General features: G+C 39.6%; 2 protein-coding genes and 1 non-coding gene across 3 annotated transcripts; 1 reads left to right on the top strand and 2 right to left on the bottom strand.

Annotated features, from left to right (window-relative positions):
* Window positions 1-2,145: 2,145 nt before the first annotated feature.
* On the top strand, window positions 2,146-2,252 carry LOC118482432. The gene has a single exon (XR_004868471.1). It is a non-coding gene; the product is annotated as a small nucleolar RNA R71 (small nucleolar RNA).
* Window positions 2,253-4,978: 2,726 nt separating this feature from the next.
* Window positions 4,979-5,524, bottom strand: LOC110875428 (uncharacterized mitochondrial protein AtMg00810-like). Its single transcript, XM_022123626.1, has one exon. The coding sequence runs from the start codon at window positions 5,522-5,524 to the stop codon at window positions 4,979-4,981; it is 546 nt and encodes a 181-aa protein (XP_021979318.1).
* Window positions 5,525-6,331: 807 nt separating this feature from the next.
* LOC110875429 lies at window positions 6,332-7,072 on the bottom strand. Its single transcript, XM_022123628.1, has one exon. The coding sequence runs from the start codon at window positions 7,070-7,072 to the stop codon at window positions 6,332-6,334; it is 741 nt and encodes a 246-aa protein (XP_021979320.1).
* Between the last annotated feature and the right edge of the window lie 17,963 nt (window positions 7,073-25,035).

Here is a 25,035-nt window from a genome sequence, read left to right as displayed (position 1 = left end):
CCATAACACCATCATCCACCACCATCATCCATTGTCCATCGTAGAGTGTGTGAGTCGTCTCGGGATCCAAGATTGATCGTAAGAGTTCTTGACAATCAAGGCCATGTTTGCCTAAGTCTCTTACATCACTTGGTGAAGACAAGTGTTTAGTATAATACTTTTTATTTTTAATCTTTTGCACTTTTTATTTGGTTTTGTATTAATGACTTTAATAACTAGTTACTTATGTTGAAGGTGATCTTTCCTTATCGTTTGTCCGTGGTGTCTTGGCATTATTTTACTGTCTATATAAAATAAAAGATTTTCACCATTCATATCTCCACGGTCTATATGGAGGTATGTTGACTACCTGGTCGGGGGTTAAGGGAACAGTTTGGTAAGGGTCTTGCCCTTGTTCAGCGTTTAGAGGTCCTGCTTGGGACCTGGGTCAAATTTAGTAGGATCTCCTTCAATGCCCATAGGTATTGGATGGCGGGGATCCAAACTCTTTGACCCCCTCATAAGTTAACTACTATTAATACTATAACCCGGCTATTTAGGACTGTATCCCTGCTGACTCAGACTACTTAGCCGAGGGTAACGTCACCGCCAGAAGCGGGGCCTACCACAATTTGCATTAATAACTTAATTCATTATCTTTCAATAATCCGACCCTTTAGGATTGTATCCTTGCTGACTCAAACTACTGGGTTGAGGGTAACGTCGCCTTCAAAAGAGGGGCCTACTACAATAACTAAGATAATATCTTAAACAAGTGCAAAAGTGCGAAAATAATCAAAGGTTATACTAATACACGTGTCGGAACCAAGTGATTCATCTTGTCTATCTGTTTTTATTTTATTTTATTTTTTAGCATTTAGTTAGTTTTTATTTTTCTTAGTTTAAAACAATTTTCTAACTTTTTGATTTGATTAGATGTTGAGGATAAACCGGTATTAAAAGCTCTTGTGTCCTTGGACGACCTCGGTATCTTACCAACACTATACTACGTCCACGATGGGTGCACTTGCCCATATGTGTGTTTAGTGTTAGTGAATATCGTGTTTTATAAATTTAAAACTTGGCTAAAAGTGTAAAAAGGGGCTTAAATATACATCAAAAATATAACACACTTCACGCACATCAAAGCTCTTAAGAAGAAGTTTGAGGGAAGTACTGAGATGCTTCAAAGTAACATGCAATTGTTTTAGTAGACTTTCGAATTTTGAGAATTGCTCATTGGTCTTTTGATGGATTAACCTACCGGGGTACGGAACTCGAGGAGCCTTGGTAGGCTCTGGTGATGGAGAGGAACCCTTCTCTTGTAGGGGCGGCGGTATAGTCTCTTCCGTAGGCGGCGACCCTTCTGTAGGACCCACGGTGCGGTTTCGCAATGTGATGAGGTGAACTTGCACTTTTGGGTTGGTTTCGGTATTGCTTGGTAATGCGCCTTGTGGTCTCTCGGAGAAATTTTGGGCTAGTTGACTTATTGGTTTTTCTATGTTTTGAATACTAGCTTGTTGATTTCTAAAATTTGATTCTAATTGTAGAAACCTCTCCGAGTTTTTCTTTTCAGTGTCGGAGATGAGGCGAGATATGGTATCTTCAAGCCTTTCTCGTCCACCTTGTTGTTGAGGGAAATTTTGTGACTCGTATCTTGGTTGTTGAAAGTTTGTTCGTTGGTTTTGTTGGTTACTACTATTGCCGGGTTCTCTCCAACCAAGGTTAGGGTGATTTCGCCATCCTTGGTTGTAGGTGCCCGTTGGAGGACCCGACGACCTAGATCTATTATCAATATAGCTTACCGACTCTTGTTGATCTTCTGTTTCTTTCATACAACTCCAATTTTCATGTGGCCCACCACACCCTTCACAAGCCATAACCGAAACTGTTTTTGTCATTTCCAATTTTTTTATTTTCGAAGAAAGGGCCTCGATTTGGGCTTGTAAAGAAGTGCTTTCATCAACCTTATCGGTGCCAGGGGCAATAGATTTATTGCCTCGGGGAGTGTGCCACTGAAAATTGGTTTGAGCAATTTCCTCAATTTGATTATATATCTCATGCGGGCGACGATTACCTAGAAGTCCCCCGGAGCTAGAGTCAAGTGTCTGCCTTGTGTGTGGCAACAATCCATTATAGAAAGTGGATACTTGTTGCCATATCGCAAGGCCGTGATGTGGACACTTTCGCAATAGCTCCTTGAACCTTTCCCAAGTTTCATATAAGGATTCCCCGTCCTCTTGTGAATATGTATTAATTTCAGTCATTAATTTAGCCGTTTTAGCGGGAGGGAAATACTTATATAGAAATTTTTGGGCTAGTTCATCCCAGGTGTTTACCGATCCAGTTGGGAGGGCGTTAAGCCAAGCTTTTGCTTGGTCTTTTAGTGAAAAAGGAAACATTCGGAGGCGGATGGCGTCATTTGATGCTCCATTGATCCGAAAAGTATCACATATTTCCAAGAAATTAGTAATATGTAGATGGGGATCCTCGTCCGCAAGCCCATGAAAGGTTGCGGAGTTTTGAAGCATCTGTATCAAATGCGGCCGAAGTTCGAAGTTATTGGCTTCAACATTCGGTGCATTGATAGCGGTGCCGAGATTACCTACGGTGGGTCGTAGATAATCCATGAGGGTACGTTGGTCCGCCATTGGAAGTGGATTTTCCGAAACCTTCTCTTGGTTTTTGACTTTTAGTCTTTTTCTGAGAAAGCGTTCGGGTTCTTCTAGCGGTTCTTTTATGTTGTTATTAGAACTGGAGCTCATACACTACGTAGGGGTGGCGTCTGGTTCCAAGTCCTGCAATAAAAACAGAAAAAAATGTTGGTCAGAAGGTTCACCACGGCCCCGTGCTCAGTGAACACGATCCGTGGTCGGAGTTACAGTGATTGTTTTCCAGATCCCAGTTACTAGAGAGTTGGACACGGCCCCGTGTTGCACGGACACGGCCCCGTGGTCAGCCTTCTGTAACTTGGAAAACTAAAAACTGCTAGTAACAACGCTGGGCACGGCCCGTGTCCGACTAGGCACGGCCCGTGCTGAGCTCCGCAGAAGCTGAAAAACTAAGAAAATCCTAAAAAATTAAAAAGAAAAATAAAAATATGATAAGGCCGTTGATTCCTAACTTTCTTAAAATCCTTGTGTCCCCGGCAACGGCGCCAAAAACTTGGTGCGTGTCGGTGTTATATATTTTAGATGTATATTTTAAGCCCTTTTTACACTTTTAGCCAAGTTTTAGATTTATAAAACACGATATTTACTAACACTAAACACACATATGGGCAAGTGCACCCATCGTGGAGGTAGTATAGTGTTGGTAAGATACGGAGGTCGTCGAAGGACACAAGAGCTTTTAGTACCGGTTTATCCTCAACGTCTAATCAAATCAAAATGTTAGAAAAAGATTTTTAAACTAAGAAAATAATACTAACTAAATGCTGAAAAATTAAAAAAATAAAAACAGATAGACAAGATGAATCACTTGGATCCGACTCGTGTATTAGTATAACCTTTGATTATTTTCGCACTTGTTTAAGAGATTATCTTAGTTATTTTAGTAGGCCTCTCTTTTGAAGGCGACGTTACCCTCAACCCAGAAGTTTGAGTTACCAAGGATACAATCCTAAAGGGTCGGATTATTGAAAGATAATGAATTAAGTTATTAATGCAAATTATGGTAGGCCCCTCTTTTGGAGGTGACGTTACCCTCGACTAAGTAGTCTGAGTCAGCAGGGATACAGTCCTAAATAGCCGGGTTATAGTATTAATAGTAGTTAACTTATGAAGGGGTCAAAGAGTTTGGATCCCTGCCATCCAATACCTTTGGGTATTGAAGGAGATCCTACTAAATTTGACCCAGGTCCCTTGCAGGACCTCTAAACGCTAAACAAGGGCAAGACCCTTACCAAACCATTCCCTTAACCCCCGACCAGGTAGCCAACATACCTCCATATAGACCGTGGAGATATGAATGGTGAAAATCTTTTATTTTATATAGACAGTAAAATAATGCCAAGACACCATGGACAAACGACAAGGAAAAGTCACCTTCAACATAAGCAACTAGTTATTAAAGTCATTAATACAAAACCAAATAAAAAGTGCAAAAGATTAAAAATAAAAAGTATTATACTAAACACTTGTCTTCACCAAGTGATGTAAGAGACTTAGGCAAACATGGCCTTGATTGTCAAGAACTCTTACGATCAATCTTGGATCCCGAGACGACTCACACACTCTATGATGGACAATGGATGATGGTGGTGGATGATGGTGTTGTGATGGTGGTGGGTGGTGAATGAAGTGTGAGAGAGGTGGTGTGCCAAGGGATGAGTTGCAATGAAACCAAGCACTCCTATTTATAGGCTGAACAGAAGCCTGGGCACGGCCCCGTGTCCGCTGGGCACGGCCCCGTGCCTGTCTGACAATCTCTCTCCTCATTAATTGTAATTCGCAATTACAATTAATGCGCCTGCAGTACTTTCGCCACGCCCCCGTGTTCACTGGGCACGGCCCCGTGGTGGGCAATAGAAGCTTCTATAGGTTTGTCTTATCTGCTGCTTCTTGGGCACGGCCCCGTGCTGGCTGAGCACGGGGCGTGTTCAGTCTTCTGCCCTCTCTGTTTTGCTTGGGAGGATGCTGTCGAGGGGTCGGGCAATCCACTTATGTTCATTTTCTTGTATTTATGTTAGATTTAGCTGTCTTTTTGCTTCTTTTGTTAATTTGAGCTCATTTAATCCTGAAAATACAAAAGGAAGATAAAAACACTCTTTTTCCAACATTAGTACTTAAAAAGGGTTAGTTTTATGCCTCATTTGATGTAATTTATATGTTGCATTTTACACACATCAATCTGTAAAGCAGCTGAATTATCAACATAAATAGGAGTAGTTAGGAATTCAAAACCATAGTCGCGCATTTGCTGTTGAATCCACAGAACTTGGGAGCAACAGCAATGTAATCAGCTTCACAGGTTGAAATAGCTACACAGGTCTGCTTTTTTACATTGCCACGTGACTACACGATTTCCCAAAAAACAGACATCCCGCTGATATTGACTTTGCATCAATCTTGCAGCCGCCATGATCATAATCACTGAAGGCAATTAAATCGAAGTTATCATCCTTAGGATACCATAGACCGGTGTCTAGACAACCTTTCAGATAATGAAAAATCCTCTTAACAGCCATCATATGAGAAACCTTTGGATTACACTGGTAACGAGCAAGAAGACATGTTGGATACATAATATCAGGCCGTGAAGCGGTAAGATACATGAGAGATCTGATCATCGCACGATAGAGAGAGGGTTCCACATGTTCACCGGTTCCGTCAGGAGTAATTCCATGATTCTGAGCCAGAGGAGTTCCCACAGGCTTCGAGTCTTCCATCTGAAATCGCTTTAAGATATCCCCAACATACTTTGTCTGATAAATGAAGATCCCTTTCTCAAACTGATGAACTTGCAAACCCAAAAAGAAATTCATTTCTCCCTTAGCACTCATCTCGAACTTCTCTTGCATCACCCGCTCGAATTCCTTGCACATTTCATCATTTGTAGACCCGAAAATGATGTCATCCACGTACACTTGAATCAGCAACAAATCCTTGTTTCTTTCCTTGATGAAGAGAGTACAGTCGATCAACCCACGTCGAAAACCATTATGCAACAGATAGGTAGACAACGTTTCATACTAAGCCCTCGGAGCTTGATGAAGACCATAAAGTGCCTTGTTTAGAAGCCAAACTCTATCATGATGAATTGGATCTTCAAAACCAGGCGGTTGCTCAACATATACTTCTTCCTCGACCACACCATGAAGAAATGCACTTTTCACATCCATCTGATAAACAGTGAACTTATTGTAGGACGCATAAGCCAAGAAAATCCTTATCACCTCAAGACGTGCAACTGGTGCATAAACTTCATTATAATCAATTCCTTCTACCTGATTAAAGCCTTGGACAACCAATCTCACTTTATTTCTCACAACAACACCTCGGTCATCCCTTTTGCACTTGTAAACCCATCGAGTACCAATCTTCTTATAGTTCGAAGGCCTGTCAACCAATTTCCACACCCCCAATTTTTGAAACTGCTGAAGTTCTTCCTGCATTTCTTCAACCCATGAATCGTCTTTCATCGCCTCTTTCCATGACTTCGGCTCGACCTGACAAACATAGCAGGCGAAAGACCAATCATTCTATTCCCCGGATTCTCTAGTTGCGGAATACAACCCAGCATTCTGGTTGTTTCGAAACTGATTACGTGTCTGCACACCACTTTGGACATCTCCTATAATATTCTGATGAGGATGAGTATCATGTATTCGAGTTTCTAGAACATCGGGAACTCAAGCATTAATACCCAAGTTATTGAAATTCAAATTAACAACTAAATCTATGCCTGGAGACGCGTTAGATGTGGATGCATACCCTTCAGCATTGTCTTGAACCTGCACCTGAGAAGTTGCTTCAGAAACACCTCGAATAGGGGCTTGGACAGGAGCTGAAGTAGCTTCATTAGCATCATGAAACTCCTCATCATCCGACGAAACACTATAATCCGCTGCATCTTCAAATTCCTCATTTTGAACAACATTATTAACCGAATCAGACTCTTGTTGGTTAACGATAATTGGTCGGACTAATGATGAATCAACTGCTGCATCACCTTCAAGCAACATTTGTGCTGCTGCAGACGCCTCATCAAAAGTTGGCAGATTAAAGGAATCAAATAGTCCATCATAATCAAAAATCCAAGGAGCATCCGGAGCTCTCACACATTCAGTGTACCTTTGAACACCCCATTCTTCAATTTGTTTAGTTGTCAGATTCCACACCCTAAAGTTCGGAGTAGCATACCCAAAAAAGAAGCCTTTAATAGCCTTTGGACCAAACTTTCCGTGTGGGTCAATCATAGTGCATGGAGCGCCAAAAGGTTCTAAGTAAGATACATCCAGTTTCCTTCTGTGCAACAATTCGAAACATGTTTTCCCATGCCTTTTAATATTAAGAACTTTGTTCAAAGTATAACAAGCAGTAGCCACATCCTCCCCCCAAAACTGAACAGGAAGCTCCGACTCCACTGACATAGTTCTTGCCGTCTCGATAAGCGTTCTATTCTTCCTCTCAGCGACACCATTTTGTTGAGGAGTTTAACGAGAACTGTACTCATGCAGAATTCCCTTAGAAGCACAAAACTCATCCATAACCTGATTCTTGAATTCCGTGCCATTGTCACTTCTGATTCGCTTTACCCTCAACGTTTACAAATTCTCGAGTAAAGTGAGCAGATTTTTGAGGATTCCTGGAGTCTCACTTTTGTGTGCCATTATGGATACCCATGAGAATCTTCAATAGTCATCAGTAACTACCAAACAATAAGCATCTCCAAACGTAGTCTTGTGCTTCATAGGTCCAAAGAGGTCCATATGAAGACGTTCAAGAGGCATGTTGACGGTGTTGACTTTCTTGATTGGATGGGACTTCTGTGTTTTCTTTCCTTTTCGGCACGATACACAGACGTCTTGCAAATGAAACCTTGACTGGAACACCATTCACAAGATTATTTCTCACTAGATGGTTCATTTTCCTCAAGTGAATGTGACCCATACGTCTGTGCTAAGATATAGACTCCTTTTCAGTGGCCTTTGACACAAAACATGTAACTTGTGCAGACGTGGTAATAGCTTGGCTCATATCAAGAATATACAAGTCACTAATTCTTGGAGCCGTCAACAGAATCCATTCTTTAGGAATCTTGAAACCGGGTTTCAGCACATAATAACCGGTATCATCAAAATGTACCGTGAACTTCTTGTCACGGATTTGCGAAACACTAAGAAGATTGTGATCAATTTGACGCACATAATTGATCTTGTCGAAACTAACAACACCATTGGAAATCATTCCTTCTCCAGTGATGTATCCGCCTTTATCTCCGGCAAAAGCAACATAACCTCCCCTAATGCTTTTCACATCGTAAAGGAGCCTTAAGTCGCCTGTCATGTGCCGGGATGATCCACTGTCAACAATCCAAAGACTATTCACAGTTCCTCCCGGAACACCCTGCACAACACACTACACAATCTGTTTGAGATGGGGACCCAAGCCTTAGTGGTCTTGGGTCGACCCTTATCATCAAGAAATGTTATTTCTATTTCTTGATGATTTGGAAATGGCGTGCCTCCCCCTCAAACTGTACCAGTTTTAGGTTTCCAAGATTGTTTTCGTTTACCAGATTGATTGTTATTTACAGATTTAGACACTTCTGGTTTTGACGAATTTGATGAACTTGGTCCGTTTTCAACAACATCCGGTTTTAACGCTTTCTCGATTACCTTAACATTTTTATGTCGTTTTTTTGCTTCTTGTTCCTTAACAATTCGTTTGTCTTGTTTAGGTGACACATGACGACGTTGGTAATCATTTTCTGGAGGGGCTTTTTCAACAAACTTTGGTTTTGGTGGGTTTGTACAATTTTTAATTATATGCCAAAATTCCCTACACTTAAAACATGTTCTCCTTTCAACAAATTTAGGAGATTCTGATTGATGTCCCGATGTTGAACTTGCAGGCCTTGAGGTACTAGCTTCATTATCACACCCATTTGTATGTTGAGTGTAATTGTTATCACTGTTAAGTTTCAAAATTTTGACTTGTTGAACAAAAGAAGTATTGGATTTGTTTTCAAAAGTCTCAATTTTGTCAGTACCGCTTGAGGCCACAAATTTAACATCCCTTCCCTTTTTCTTGTTTTGAGCTCCTTTTGGTTCGAACTTAGGTTGTTGGGCTCGTTTTTCCTGTTGTTTACCTTTAGGGGCGATTGGTTGTTTCTCAGTTGGTAATTTTTTATTTCCGTATTGTTTTCTAACTTCAGATTTTGGAATAGGATCACGCTGAGTTACTGTAACTCTCGGGATCGCCTTACCCAAAAACTTACTAGTAGAATCTTCGAAAACTCTTTCAATCATTAATGGATTAACATTTTTAATTGGGAAATCCTTGTTTGAGTAAATTTTATCATCACCAACTAAAGTATACAACACATTATTTCCCTCAAACGTAGACACAGATTCATCCACAGATTTGATCGAATCAATCTCTTGTTTTGCAATTGGTTGCACAACAGGGGCAACGGGAAATTTCTACTCCTTTCTTCTTATCAAGAGACTGATCCTCATAACTCGAATCCGATTCATCATCAGATTCATTATCTGATGAAACACAGTCCTCAATTATTGGAGGACTTTGTTCCACAGCATAAGACACATTTTCTGTCTTTTCTGATTCCTTTGATAAATTATCCAGTTTGAACCCTAAACCTGCTGCAAACTCTTTAGGATTAAGAGGTACAGATGGTTAAAACCGTGGCATTTCTTCCTCATAAGGCAACCTGGTATAATTGTGTCTCAACGGAGGTGGACATGACTTATACCCAATACACTTAACATCCCCTTTTAGCTTCTGAACCTTGATAATATGATCAAGCACATATCGGGAGTTAGAATAACTCTCCAACTTGAGCTTAATCGCATCATGCTCACATTTGGCAATGGCTAACTCTTTCTTTAATTCTTCAATGATGTTAATGTAATTGTTAATGCCTGTTTGCTTGTTCAAAACTGTTTTTGTTAATTCAGATACACTTTTCTTAAGCGTTTCAATGACAGATTTGAAATCTTTTTCATTGTGAGTTAAAGCCATGTTTGCCTCCTTGCATTTCGAAAGGTCAACTGCTAAACCCTGATTGTGACTAGTTACTACTTCTAGCTTATGATTCAATTCTACACAATCATTGCATACGCTAGGAGTTTCGGTGCGTACTTGACTAATCGAACCTGCAACATTTTCCATAAAGGCAGTTTGATAAGCAAAAGATCCATCCACAGTGAAGAACTTCTCCATTTCTTTTGATGCAACTTCAGCTTTCTTTATCAACACAGATTTCTGACTTTTAAGCTCCTCAGCTTCTTTCAGATCCTCAGCTTCCTTCAGCAAACTATCAATCTCAGCATCAAGATTTTCCTTTACTTCCGAATCTGAACCATAACCACCTGCATTGGAGCTTTCCTTATCCGAGCTTCCACTGTAACCAGAGCTATCATCATTCTCAGAGAACTCCTCACTGTGAACATGCTTGATATACTTGATAATCTTAGCATAACAAGCAGTTCCTCCATTTCCTTCCGTTCCCTAATTTCCCAGCTGAACTGACCAGTCACATCCTTCATCGGCATGAACTACTAAGGCCTGTTTGAATTGGAAGGCCCCGATTGGTTTGAGTTACCCGGATTGTTAACTGCTACAATGCCCCTTTCATTGCTCACTTGATTGGCATTTGATGAGGTTGACTGGTTTCTGAAAGGATTTTGATTTCCTTGTCTGCTCGGTCGAGTGCATTCCCGTTTGAAATGGCCCTTCTCCCCACAATTGAAGCACGTAACTGTATCCTTATCAAAATCACACTTAGTATCCCTCTTGCTTTCCAAACTTGTTCTACCCATTCTTCTCATGTAGTCCTTAGCTTTTCTCACTGCACTTTCAAACGCCCACTTAATATCCATCAGTTCCATTTCCTCCCTGTCTATTCGCTGATAGTCTTCATCTGCCAAGTTAATGTTCCCAATTTGACCAGCGACTAATCCACAATAGGCACTCACCATTGTGTTTAAAAGCTCCATATGTTCTCGAGCACCTTCCACACTTACTTTGGTGAAGTTTGAGGTATCGAATTTGACAGTGTTGGGGTTTGAAGATTGAGTGTTGTTGTTCCCATAAAAGGCTTGTTGAGGAGATGGTTGACAAGGTAGTTGTACGGTAGATTGTGTGAATGGAGAGGGTTGTTGTTGAGGAGGTGGTTGACAGGGTAGTTGTAGGGTGGATTGTGTGAATGAAGAGGGTTGTTGTTGAGGAGATGGTTGACAAGGTAGTTGTACACCATAAGGATTTGTATTTGATACAAATGCGGTTTGAAGCTTCGGTTGTTGTTGACTGGTACTAACCCCCATATTAATACCTCCATAGTATATCTCGGGATTTGGTGGAACTGGAAGTCGTTTAGCCTTTCGAATTTCTTCTTCATCCTTGTTCTCGAGCTTTTGGACGAATTCATAAATGCTAACCGTATCCAAAACACCCGTATGTTTCAACAAGTCGATGAACTAACTCCACTTAGGTGGCAAAGCCTCAGCAAAACGCATAACCATTTCTTGCTGTGTAGCCTGAACCTTGTATGAGTGCATCTCACTAATCAAGTGATAATACCGAATAGGCATGTCGTAGAGTGTATCATTTTCCATGAACCGGAATGCTTCGAACTCATTCTTCAACAAATCATGACGAATATTTCTCGTTGCAACATTTCCTTCTCCTCTCGCTTCCAAGACGTCCCACAAGTTCTTTGTACCTGTACAATACGCAAATTGATGATAGATATCCTTATGAAGTGCTTGCGTAAGGATAGCAAATGCTTTCTTCTCGAGATCGTAAGCCTTTTTATGATTTTCGCTCAATCCCGCCAAAGCTTGTGCATTAGAACCTGCTTCTTCGAGAGCTTCATTGTACGGTGTGATAAAGCATGTCCACAATTCGGTGTTTTGCCCTAGAACATACGTATGAAAACGACCTTTCCATGTTGGATAATCGTTCATGTGATTCAATTTTGGTGGACGATTGTTGCTTCCCGTTTAACTCTCGCTTTAGAGAAGATTTTGAATGCTACTATTTTGATTCGCGACGCATGCCCATTGATATTCGGTAATTTCCTTTTTCGGTATCAATCCTTTCACCCATTGTGAAGAATCTTGTGGCACACTTGAGTTTTCACTACAACTCCAACGGTTTGAACTCATTGTGAAGTTTTATAAAACACTATTTCAGTTAAAACACAAACTTGAAACTTATGATAAAGTTACAAGTTTTTTTGTGACAAACACAAGTCAATTTAAATTGATTTTTCATGCATTGTCCATTTAAAATCAATTCCTTGTGAGTCTACAAAGATTAAATAAAAAAATGTCCACGAACATTATGAAGATTTAATCCCCACTAACAAAATCCAACGAATAATTGTTTGAAAATTAATTTGAAGCCCAAATATATTATTATGTGAAATTTAATTATCAACTAAACAAAAGGGCCCAATGAAAAAAAAAAAATTCGTGAAACCCATTTCCATTCCACGAAGGCTTGCACTGTTCGTCTAAAATCAAATCCTACGAAGACTTGAATAGTCAATAAAGACTATGGGCCACGAACCCTATAGGCCACGAACCCTTATAAAGTTGAAAACAAGGACACGAACACTTGTGCTCTTTGTTGAACAAAAGTTGGTGAGATTCCTCTTTATACAGTAACTGCCTTTTTCTGATTTGAAGAAAGGAGGTAGCTGGGTATCATAACTTGGTTAACAAACAAGCAGTCGAAATCTTTGCTTTTTCCAGAAAATCTTTTGAACCTAATTCCGGTGACTTTTCCGGTTAACCGACTCACCGGAAAACTTGACGAACACAAATTTTGAAAGAAATTTTAAGGAAAACCAAATCCTAACATGTCTCCATGTGTTTTAACTTGGTTTTTGTGAAAAGGTTCTCCAAACTACGAGTTTTCACCAAGTTTTAAACATCTTTTTACAGAAAAACTTGAACTTTTTTGTTTTTCAAATCTCAAAAACAAACTTACAGGAACTTCACAACTTACTCAAACACAAGGTTTTGCTTGGTTTTAAACAAGGAAGAGAGCCAAAGCTCTGATACCACTTTTAGGCCCACTTGGAGGATCAAGATTAAACCTACTTCCTTAATTGTTTGTTAACACACTAACGAGTGCGGAATCCACGAGAGTATGCAAACCAAAGCAAAATGGAACAAACAAACACAAAGTAACCAAAGATTCACAACTTTGATTAAGTGAAGAGAATCAATAACACATACACACAGTGTTTACAATTTTCACACAGAAACTCTCTGGACTCTCTTGACTCTCTTAGTCTGAACCAGGGGCGGACCCACGTTGAGTGGGTCGGGGTCCACGGACCCCAATCTTTTTAAAAAATTAGTAGATTCGGTATATTAATTTTTGTAAGGACCCCATAAAAATATTTAGTTGGACCCCATAGTATCAAAAGCAAAGCTGTTGTGGTGGTTAATCCCTTCTTTGCTAACAAAGAGGTCATGGGTTCAAGTCTAATACCAGCCGATTTTTTGTTAAAATACACTTTAAAATGTTAAAATCAATGAAATTTGTAACACCCAGTTTATAATACTAAAATCAGGACATAAATACTTGCATTTGATACCTAATATTTATGACATTACAAAAACTTTTAGTATTTTAAGTTCATAACTAAACATGACAACATGAAATTTTATTACAAATTCACAAACAAGACCATAACTACCCTTAGTTTACATAGTTTTTAATAACAAAAGATCTAGTGCGGAAGCGACATATTGTATGCGTGTTCGGTTCGACTTGATTGCTTGATCATCATCCTATTTCTTGAGTACCTGAAAAACTAAATGTTTTAAACCAGCATTAGCGTTTTTATGGTTGAAGATTTACGAATTCGAATCCGGTCCGAAAACTTATTCAAGAAAATAAAATAAAGAAAATTTCTTCAAACTGGGCACCACCGTAATTTACGGTGCCACCGTAAATTACGGTGGCTGCTGGGCATTCTGGAACCTACCGTAAATCAGTAGATCCCCACCGTAGCATTTTGTTGGCCACCGTAAATTACGGTGTCACCGTAATTTACGGTGGACCCTGCACTTGTTTTCTTGCTTCATGATCTTGAGCATTCAAGTTCCGTTTTGCAGGGAAATGATCTTGAACATGTTTATCACCCACCCAAGGCTAATTACCCATATTTGGGACTATTACTCGTTATCACGTTTTGCTTTCCCATAAGGGATCCCTTACGTATTAATCTATGTGATTAAATCCAAGGTTACGTGTTTGTCATCCATACTACTAGACAAACTTACCAAATCAAGATCAAAACTTCTATACTAGGAGTTTAAACTTCACATCTAACATAGCATGTCAAATTTACAACTTACGCAATGATTATAACTATGCATTAAGTGATAACGTCTAGCTTTACATTATTCACAATCTTGTTTTGACCCGTTTGGGTGCTGAAAATTTAGCACCTTACGGACGTTCAAATTCATGTTTATTACTTGTCTAAGGCAATAGTCAATTTCATGACATTTTGGTAATTCTCGAACATCATGTTTCTTAAATAATGGCATAAAGCTAGATATATATATAATGTAATGAAATGATAAATTTCATACCTTTAGAGCACGCCTTTTCCTCGTGAATACCCTCCGGCTTGTCCGCTAGATGAACCGGACTCTTTGCCTAGAAAATTCAGTTCTTAACTTGTTTAGAATCCTTTTTATGACCATTTTCACATCAATTATGAGACATGATCAAATCTGTGTTTCTATCAAATTTTAACATAAAAATCCCCACTTAGGCATTTCTACAAACACCTAGCGGGTCAGATTTTCTATCATCATTGCTAGGTTCATGACTAGAATTTTAACATCTTATTTCACTTTAATTAATCAAATTGCATAGATACAAACATTCAAATAGCTGAATTCTCATACAATTCAGCTTTTCACTAGATAAAAATTCATAATCCTAGTGTTTGTTTAATATTTACAACATCATAAATCACCCACAATGGTGACTATATTTTCTTCAAGCATCATGCAATGATTTTCACAATTAATCATCTAAGTTTAACCCTAAACAACATATCACTTCCGGATTCCTTCATGCATAACTTATTCAAGTTAAATTTCAGTTATTCACCATTAACCTAGAATTTAAGGTGAATCAAAATATCTGGATTTTACATACCTTTATGATCCTCACTACAAGGGGGTCACTAATTCGTGTTCAAGACTTGATTTAGGGCTGATTTGAGGCTTCAATTTAGAGATTTGCTGGAGTTAGGGTTTGGAAATGGGGGATGTCGCCCCCTGCTTGTTCCTTGATCGACCAGACTCCCAATTTTGGGAGGTTTGGTTAGTTTTGTTACTATTAGTAACATAATTTGAGTTTTGACAAGTTTGAACCCTCCATTTTGGTAAAATCTTATGTTTTGGTGTTTTAGTCCTATTATGACTTATTTTAGGACTTGAACTTAACTAGGTTATGTTCCTAGTTGGTAAATTCTTGTTTATTATTTCTTTAAAATTTCAAGGTAATGGTTTAGATTTTCGGGGTGTTACAAGTCCACCCCCCTTAAAAAGGGTTTCGTCCCCGAAACCAAATTACGTACCAAATAATATAGGGTGGAGTCGTCGCATCTCTTCCTCGGACTCCCATGTAGTGTCTGACCCTTTTCTGTGCTCCCATTTGACTTTAACTTGGTTTATTATCTTGTTCCTTAAACTTTTCTCCTTACGATCTAAAATCCCAATTGGTTTTACTACATAGTTGAGGCTGTTATCCACTTCAATGTCATCGTAGTGGATATGAGCAGTTTCGTCGGCCAAACATTTTCGAAGATGTGATACATGGAATGTACTATGAATTCCACTCAACTCTTCGGGTAATTCAAGTCGATAAGCTACTTTACCAACTCGTTCAGTGATTCTAAATGGCCCAATGAATCTCGGGCTTAACTTTCCCCTTTTTCTGAATCTAATAATACCCTTCCATGGGGAAACCTTTAGCATGACCATATCGTCAACCTGAAATTCAATTGGCCTATTTCTTTTATCTGCGTATGCCTTTTTCCGGTCTTGAGCCGCTTTCAAGTGTGCCCGAACTATGTCTATTTTCGCATTTGTAGCTCGTATTATATCGGTTGGTGCTAGCCCTCGCGGACCCACTTCTCCCCAACATACCGGAGTCCGACACTTTCTGCCATATAATAGCTCATACGGGGCCATTTTAATGCTCGCGTGATAGCTATTGTTATATGCGAATTCGACCAAGGGTAAATGGACATCCCAACTACCTCCAAAGTCAATAATGCAAGCCCGCATCATATCTCCCAACGTTTGTATTGTTCTTTCGCTCTGCCCATCCGTTTGTGGATGGTAAGCAGTGCTAAGGAACAATTTAGTTCCCATTTGTTCTTGGAATTCACGCCAGAATTTCGAAGTAAACCGAGTATCTCTGTCTGACACAATGGATATCGGTACCCTATGCCTTGCTATGATTTCGTTGGTGTATACTTCCGACATTTTCTCCGACGTATAAGTCTCACGAATCGGGATGAAGTGAGCACTTTTAGTTAACCTATCCACGACTACCCATATAGCATCAAAGCAACGACTTGTTTTAGGCAGTTTGGTCAATAGGTCCATCGTAATTTGCTCCCATTTCCAAACCGGGATTTCTAACGGTTGAAGTTTACCATATGGCTTTTGGTGTTCCGCCTTGACTTGTAGGCACGTCAAACACTTTTCCACGTATTTCACGGTGTCACGCTTCATTTCGGGCCACCAATAGTTTTGCTTCAAGTCGTTATACATCTTGGTCGCTCCCGGATGAATGGAATAGCGGGATTTATGAGCTTCATCAAGTAGAAGCTTCTTAACTTCACATGTGTTAGGAACCCAGATTCTATTAAAACGAGTCTTTAGACCGTGACTGCCTATCTCAAGGTCTTTTACTTGGCCGATAATTCTTTCCTTTTTCCAGTTTTCCGCCTTTACAGCCTCATCCTGTGCTTCTCGAATTCGTTCTAGTAGGCTTGAAGTCACAACAAGTTGCATTGATCTTACTCGTATTGGGGTATAATCTGTTTTGCGACTCAGCGCATCGGCCACTACATTAGCCTTACCGGGGTGGTAATGTATTTCGCAATCGAAGTCTTTGACTGTTTCCAACCACCGCCTTTGCCGCATGTTTAATTCCTTCTGATCGAAGAAATATTTCAAGCTTTTATGGTCGGTAAAGATTGTAAATTTTACCCTGTACAAGTAATGCCTCCATATCTTTAAGGCAAACACCACCGCCGCTAATTCTAAGTCGTGAACCGGATATTTATTTTCATGAATCTTCAGTTGCCTCGAGGCATAGGCGATGACCTTACCTCGTTGCATTAACACACACCCGAGCCCCAATTGAGAAGCGCCCGAGTAAACCACCATGTCTTCAGTCCCTTCCGGTAATGTCAATACCGGAGTGTGGGTCAACTTTTCCTTGGGCGTTTGGAAAGCTTCCTCTTGCTTAACGCCCCACACAAACTTTTCCTCATTACGAGTTAATTTGGTCAATGGTATGGCAATTTTGGAGAAATCCTGTATGAATCTCCGATAATATCCCGCAAGCCCTAAAAAGCTTCGGATTTCCGAGGGATTTCTTGGAGGGCTCCATTTCGACACAGCTTCTATTTTTGACGGATCTACTAGTATTCCTTCAGCACTAATGAGATGCCCAAGAAACTGTACCTCTCGTAACCAAAAAGCACACTTCGTGAATTTTGCGTACAGCTTTTCTCGTCTGAGTGTGTCTAATACTTCCCGCAAATGACACACATGCTCAGCTTCATTCTTTGAATACACTAAAATGTCATCGATAAATACGATTACCGACTTATCGAGCATGGGTTTGCAAACTCGGTTCATGAGGTCCATGAAAGCCGCGGGTGCATTGGTCAATCCGAAGGGCATTACGAGGAACTCATAATGCCCATACCGTGTACGAAAGGCCGTCTTCGGTACGTCTTCCTTCTTGACTTTCAATTGGTGATAACCAGATCGGAGATCGATTTTGGAGAACCAACTTTCCCCTTGTAGTTGGTCAAATAAATCATCAATTCTTGGAAGTGGGTATCGATTCTTCACCGTGAGTTTATTTAACTCTCGGTAATCGATGCACATGCGCATGCTGCCATCCTTCTTTTTCACGAATAAGACTGGTGCGCCCCACGGGGACACACTCGGTCGGATAAACCCCTTGTCAAGAAATTCCTGTATTTGAGACATTAATTCTTGTAGCTCCGACGGTGCAAGTCGGTATGGCGCCTTGGCCACGGGTTTCGCGCCCGGAACCAACTCGATTCCGAACTCTACCTCCCGTTCCGGCGGTATCCCCGGTAATTGTTCCGGGAACACGTCTTCATAATCTCGCACGACTGGTACATCCCCAATTTTGAGGAGCTCTTTTTCCGTTTCGCTTGCGTATACCATAAAGGCCTTGCATCCATGTTTCATGAGTTTATGAGCTTCTAGCATTGTGCATATCACCGGGTTACCTCCCTTTTCTCCATATATCGTAACTTGTTTTCCGCTAGGAGACGTTAGTTTTATTTCCTTTCGAAAACAAACCACTTTCGCGTGGTAACGGGATAGCCAATCCATTCCCACTACCACTTGAAATTCTCCCATCGACATCGGGATCAAGTCTATTGTGTATTCCTCGTCATCAATGTTCATTGTACAGTTTTCACATACATCACAAACAATAAAGCTTTTGTTATTGCCTACCTCTACTTCTAAGGGCATAGGTAATTTTGTTAGAACAAATGAAGGGTGCCGAATAAACCCATATGAAACAAAGGATTTATTCGCACCAGTATCAAATAACACACGGGCGGGAATTGAGTTTACAGTGAATATACCTGAGACCACATCAGGCTCGACCTTTGCTTCAGCAGCGGTCAATTGGAAAGATCTTGCTTTGGCTTTTGAGGCTTCACCTTTCGAGTCTTGTCCTTCTTTTTTTCCCACCAGTTCCGGGCACTCCGATCTTTTGTGACCCGTTCGGTAACAGTTGTAACAAACGGTCACTTTCTCCGGGCATGATATAGCCATATGTCCCGTTTTTCGGCATATGGGACAGGGCTTATCTTTGAAGCGACATTCACCCTTATGATTTTTGCCACAGATTTTGCAACTGGGTGTACCGCCCTTTGTATTTGATTTCTTGGCTGTTTCACTCGTTCTTGCTTTCTTGGTAGGGCTTGGATTTACATCTTGTGCCCTTCGCTCACCCCGCTCAATACTCTTTTTCAGCTCGATCTCCCTTTCCCGAGCGGCATTAACAATCTCGGTAAGGGTCTCGTACTTTGAAGGGGTTATGAATTCCCTATATTCTGCGCTTAGCATGTTATGGTAGTAATAAACCTTTTGTTCTTCATTCGTTATCAGATCGTCACAGAACTTCATCTTGTCCATAAACATCCCTGTGATCTTGTCTATGGATTCACCTTTGTGTCTGAGTTGCATGAACTCTTCCTTGATCTTGTTTATAACCGCTTTGGGACTATGGTGTTTAAGAAACGGCGTCTTAAACTCCTCCCACGTCATGGCCTTAGCCGCTTCGCTTCCAATCTCTTTCTTTTTATTATCCCACCAATCTTTCGCTTGACCTCTTAGTTGACCCGTACCATAAGCTACGTAGTCATTCTCATCGCAATGAGTTCTCTCGAATACTCCCTCGATATCTCCTATCCATCGTTGACACACAATGGGATCAACCTCCCCATTATATATGGGTGGTTTACAAGCCATGAACTCCTTGTATGAACAAGGCTTTCGTCCTCCTGATTTTTCTTTTGCCACATTCGAATTATCCTCTAGCTTCTTGATTCTCTCTTCTACCACTGATAAAACCGTGTTTTGAATTTTATCAATGAAGTTTGACAAACTATTTTCGATCGCCTTTCCAACTTCTTCGGCAATCACTTCCCTCATTTGCTCGGTGACTCTTGGCACCGCATCGTCATTACCTTTGTCTGCCATCTCTATTTCTGAAATGTTTACATAAGTTGTTAAACATTCCATTTATAACACATGTTTTACTTGTTTGATTCAATCAAGTTCACAACTTGATTTAATCGCTCTTGCTTTGATTCGATCAAGTTCACAACTTGATTTGATCGTTCTTGCTTTTGATTCGATCAAGTTCATGACTTGACTCCCTCATTCTTGTTTCACGCCTTTCTTGTGTTTGAGTGTGTTTACACACTCTTGGTTCTATTGTTCTTGTTTCATGCTTTTCTTGTATTTGAGTGTGTTTACACACTCTTTTCATGCATATTTGTTCATGATTTATTTCTATATTCTCAAATTTCTACTTAAACAGTTAACTCTTACCGGATGCTTGATCAAGCTTGAACCGAACACTTATTGGCAACCTTGAGCTCTGATTACCAACTTGTGACACCCAGTTTATAATACTAAAATCAGGACATAAATACTTGCATTTGATACCTAATATTTATGACTTTACAAAAACTTTTAGTATTTTAAGTTCATAACTAAACATGACAACATGAAATTTTATTACAAATTCACAAACAAGACCATAACTACCCTTAGTTTACATAGTTTTTAATAACAAAAGATCTAGTGCGGAAGCGTCATATTGTATGCGTGTTCGGTTCGACTTGATTGCTTGATCATCATCCTATTTCTTGAGTACCTGAAAAACTAAATGTTTTAAACCAGCATTAGCGTTTTTATGGTTGAAGATTTACGAATTCGAATCCGGTCCGAAAACTTATTCAAGAAAATAAAATAAAGAAAATTTCTTCAAACTGGGCACCACCGTAATTTACGGTGCCACCGTAAATTACGGTGGCTGCTGGGCATTCTGGAACCTACCGTAAATCAGTAGATCCCCACCGTAGCATTTTGTTGGCCACCGTAAATTACGGTGTCACCGTAATTTACGGTGGACCCTGCACTTGTTTTCTTGCTTCATGATCTTGAGCATTCAAGTTCCGTTTTGCAGGGAAATGATCTTGAACAGGTTTATCACCCACCCAAGGCTAATTACCCATATTTGGGACTATTACTCGTTATCACGTTTTGCTTTCTCATAAGGGATCGCTTACGTATTAATCTATGTGATTAAATCCAAGGTTACGTGTTTGTCATCCATACTACTAGACAAACTTACCAAATCAAGATCAAAACTTCTATACTAGGAGTTTAAACTTCACATCTAACATAGCATGTCAAATTTACAACTTACGCAATGATTATAACTATGCATTAAGTGATAACGTCTAGCTTTACATTATTCACAATCTTGTTTTGACCTGTTTGGGTGCTGAAAATTTAGCACCTTACGGACGTTCAAATTCATGTTTATTACTTGTCTAAGGCAATAGTCGATTTCATGACATTTTGGTAATTCTCGAACATCATGTTTCTTAAATAATGGCATAAAGCTAGATATATATATAATGTAATGAAATGATAAATTTCATACCTTAGAGCACGCCTTTTCCTCGTGAATTCCCTCCGGCTTGTCCGCTAGATGAACCAGACTCTTTGTTTAGAAAATTCAGTTCTTAACTTGTTTAGAATCCTTTTTATGACCATTTTCACATCAATTATGAGACATGATCAAATCCGCGTTTCTATCAAATTTTAACATAAAAATCCCCACTTAGGCATTTCTACAAACACCTAGCGGGTCAGATTTTCTATCATTATTGCTAGGTTCATGACTAGAATTTTAACATCTTATTTCACTTTAATTAATCAAATTGCATAGATACAAACATTCAAATAGCTGAATTCTCATACAATTCAGCTTTTCACTAGATAAAAATTCATAATCCTAGTGTTTGTTTAATATTTACAACATCATAAATCACCCACAATGGAGACTATATTTTCTTCAAGCATCATGCAATGATTTTCACAATTAATCATCTAAGTTTAACCCTAAACAACATATCACTTCCGGATTCCTTCATGCATAACTTATTCAAGTTAAATTTCAGTTATTCACCATTAACCTAGAATTTAAGGTGAATCAAAATATCAGGATTTTACATACCTTTATGATCCTCACTACAAGGGGGTCACTAATTCGTGTTCAAGAATTGATTTAGGGCTGATTTGAGGCTTCAATTTAGAGGTTTGCTGGAGTTAGGGTTTGGAAATGGGGGATGTCGCCCCCTGCTTGTTCCTTGATCGACCAGAGTCCCAATTTTGGGAGGTTTGGTTAGTTTTGTTACTATTAGTAACATAATTTGAGTTTTGACAAGTTTGAACCCTCCATTTTGGTAAAATCTTAAGTTTTGGTGTTTTAGTCCTATTATGACTTATTTTAGGACTTGAACTTAACTAGGTTATGTTCCTAGTTGGTAAATTCTTGTTTATTATTTCTTTAAAATTTCAAGGTAAGGGTTTATATTTTCGGGGTGTTACAAAATTTTACTCAATTTATGCCTTTGTTCTTAGACATGTGTTGTTTTGTTATTTATTTATCTTTTTTTAAAGGTTCCAAGCTCAATAAATCACCCCGACCCGACCCAAACGACGACCGACCCGAAAATTCTATCGTTGGGTGTAAAAAATCCAAGTATCGAAAAAAACTGGACCCCATTGGAAAAAAATCCTGGGTCCGCCATTGGTCTGAACTGTGAAACAAATTTCTGTTTATATAGGCCCACTATCCAGTAACACTATACGAAGGGTGTACAGTTCCAACGAACTGTTAACATGCCACGAAGCCTCATCATTCTACGAACTGTCAAGATACCACGAACAGTCAAAGGTTCGTGATGTGTTACTTCATTAAAAGACTAGTCATCGTTGACTTTAGTCAATGATCCTTCATCATAGTCTTCGTAGACTTTGCATGCACAGTTAATGAACTAATGTGAATTTTATGTCATGTTCACATTATAATAAAAGGTGACATCATCATGACATCATGGTGATGTCGTGGTGATGTCAGCTCATGGCTCTTCGTGTTTTGCGTGTTGACCTTTGGGGCGCACAACAGAGGAAAGTCGTGTCATCAGGCTGAACCGAACCGAACCGAGTCAAAACTGAACCGAGTCGAACTGAACCAAGCCGCATCCACAAAGTGCATCAACAATTATTTTTGTAAATGTATGTGTAACAATGTTATATTACACACAATATTATTTTAAGTCATTGATATGAGAATGTTACCATACAACTTTTAACAATTGATTCACCTTTTTATTAGGAGTGTGCACACTAATGTGCCTGTTGGCACACCAAACCCTAGTAGAAATTAGGGTTTATATACGCAGCTTAAAGGTCACTACGCAGCGTATAGTGTTAACCAATACGTTGCGTTGTGACCTCTACGCTGCGTATATAAACCATAGATCTCAGTGCCTGCAAACCAATCATTGCACAGAAAATAAGGTGTATCTACGCGGCGTATAGGTCAATACGCAGCGTATATGGATAACACTATATGTTGATGCACTTTTGTGTCTGTCACTAGTCTTGTAATTTACGATGTATTTTGTTCGGTTTTTTATCAATTATCGAGTCTGTATTTGTCGTCGACCAAGTCGGATATCCTCCTATCCGCTTGTGTCCGACTTGTTTGTCTCCTCTGTTATGTAATAGTCTTTGAACAATGCATGTTGCATGTAAAGGGTATTTCTGTCATTTGTTGTGTTTATATGTGCCTGCTGTTTGCTGTCTGTTTGCAGCAAACAGTTAACAATTTGCAGCCATCGACGAAACAGGTTGTTTCGTCGAACACTTGTCGACGAAACAGACCTTGGTCTGTTGTTTCTGTTTCGTCATGATCAGCGACGAAACAGATGTGTTTCGTCGTATGATGGGCTTGTGTTGTGGCCCAGTTGCGTTTCGTCGGCCCACTTGGTGTTTCATCGATCACTATGGCCCAGCTGCTATATATATATATAGGCACAGTCTGTTTCATTTTAGACAAAGATGAGAGAATACCCTTAAAGTTACTCTGTCAAATTGTGTGTGTATCAGTTTGATCTTGTTCTAATCTGTTTAATCAATAGAGTGTGTATCATTGGTTAAACCTTGCTCTTTTATATCTTACTGTGTTTGATTTGGCATAGTTACGGGGATTCCGCACCCGTAACATTGTTTGTTATAAACAAGGATTAGGTTGTTGATATCGATCCTCCGATTTCGGGACCTACAAGTGGTATCAGAGCGTTAAGCTCTTATCCTTGTTTAACATCAAACATAGTTCGGTTTTATCAAGTGTTTGTGTGTGATTTTCAGTAAAGTGTTCTTGAAAAACTCATATTTTCCGGAAAAGTTCTTCAAAAATCTGTTCAAATATTGTTGTTTGCTAAAGAGTTTTATCAAAAACCCCGTTAGATTGCTTGTTTGTGTGATAATACGTGTTTTTATTGAAAGTCTTGTGCATTTTCGTGTTTCGGAAAATTTATTGGTGACCGAAAAATTCATAATTTCTGGGTTGTTCTTCATTTATTCAAAGGACATTCAAGTTGTTCTTGAATATTCATTGGATACAGAATTAAATTTTAAACTAAAAAGAATTGAAAAAGTATTAAACAATTGTTTACCATACCTTGGTTGGTAGTCATAGCATGGGGTAAAGTGAGAAAAGTAGTGTGAGTTGACAGTTTAAGGATAAGATTTGACCTACCTCACCAACTCTCTGGTTACCTTTTTCAACGAAACAGGCCACGACGAATCAAACAATCGACGAAACAAAAGCGTTTCGCCGATAACAATCTGCGACGAAACGAAAGCGTTTCACCAAAAGCATATTCGACGAAACGAAAGCGTTTCGTAAAAGGAGTCTTCGACGAAACAAACTCTGTTTCGTCATAAGTGATTTTGACGAAACAGAATCTGTTTCGTGGGAAAGTGTTTCGTCGTGTGTGTTTTCATTTTTAAACAGAAGGTTTGCAAACTATCATAACATTGTGTTTTCAAGTATTTGACCAGGTATTCTTCTTGTATACATCGAAAATGAGTTGCACGAGTCCATGGGACTGGAGTACGGACCCACAACCCGGTCAAGATCAAACTTCAGCAGCCGCGTGGGCAAGGAGTATGTTTCCTTAACCAGCTATCAGTGCAAGTCAATGGGCGTTGGTATCAAATCAAAACCAAAGCATTCAAAATCTTCTGCTTAGCGAAAGTGAAACGGGCAGCAACAATCGCCCACCAAAGTTGAATCACATGAACGACTTTCCATCATGGAAAGGTCGCTTTCACACATATGTTCAAGGGAAAAGCACCGAACTTTGGACGTGTTTCATTAATGCATTCAACCCTGCTCTCGAAGTAGCAGCATCAACTTCAGCAGGTTATGCTAATATGCT

Source organism: Helianthus annuus, chromosome 9 (assembly GCF_002127325.2).
Source record: "Helianthus annuus cultivar XRQ/B chromosome 9, HanXRQr2.0-SUNRISE, whole genome shotgun sequence".
Classification (NCBI taxonomy): Eukaryota; Viridiplantae; Streptophyta; class Magnoliopsida; order Asterales; family Asteraceae; genus Helianthus; species Helianthus annuus.
This window is presented reverse-complemented; position numbering and strand designations above follow the sequence as displayed.

Coding starts and splice junctions, on each gene's coding strand:
- LOC110875428 (XM_022123626.1), bottom strand. CDS start 5,524: ATGTGCAAGGAATTCGAGCGGGTGATGCAAGAGAAGTTCGAGATGAGT.
- LOC110875429 (XM_022123628.1), bottom strand. CDS start 7,072: ATGTCAGTGGAGTCGGAGCTTCCTGTTCAGTTTTGGGGGGAGGATGTG.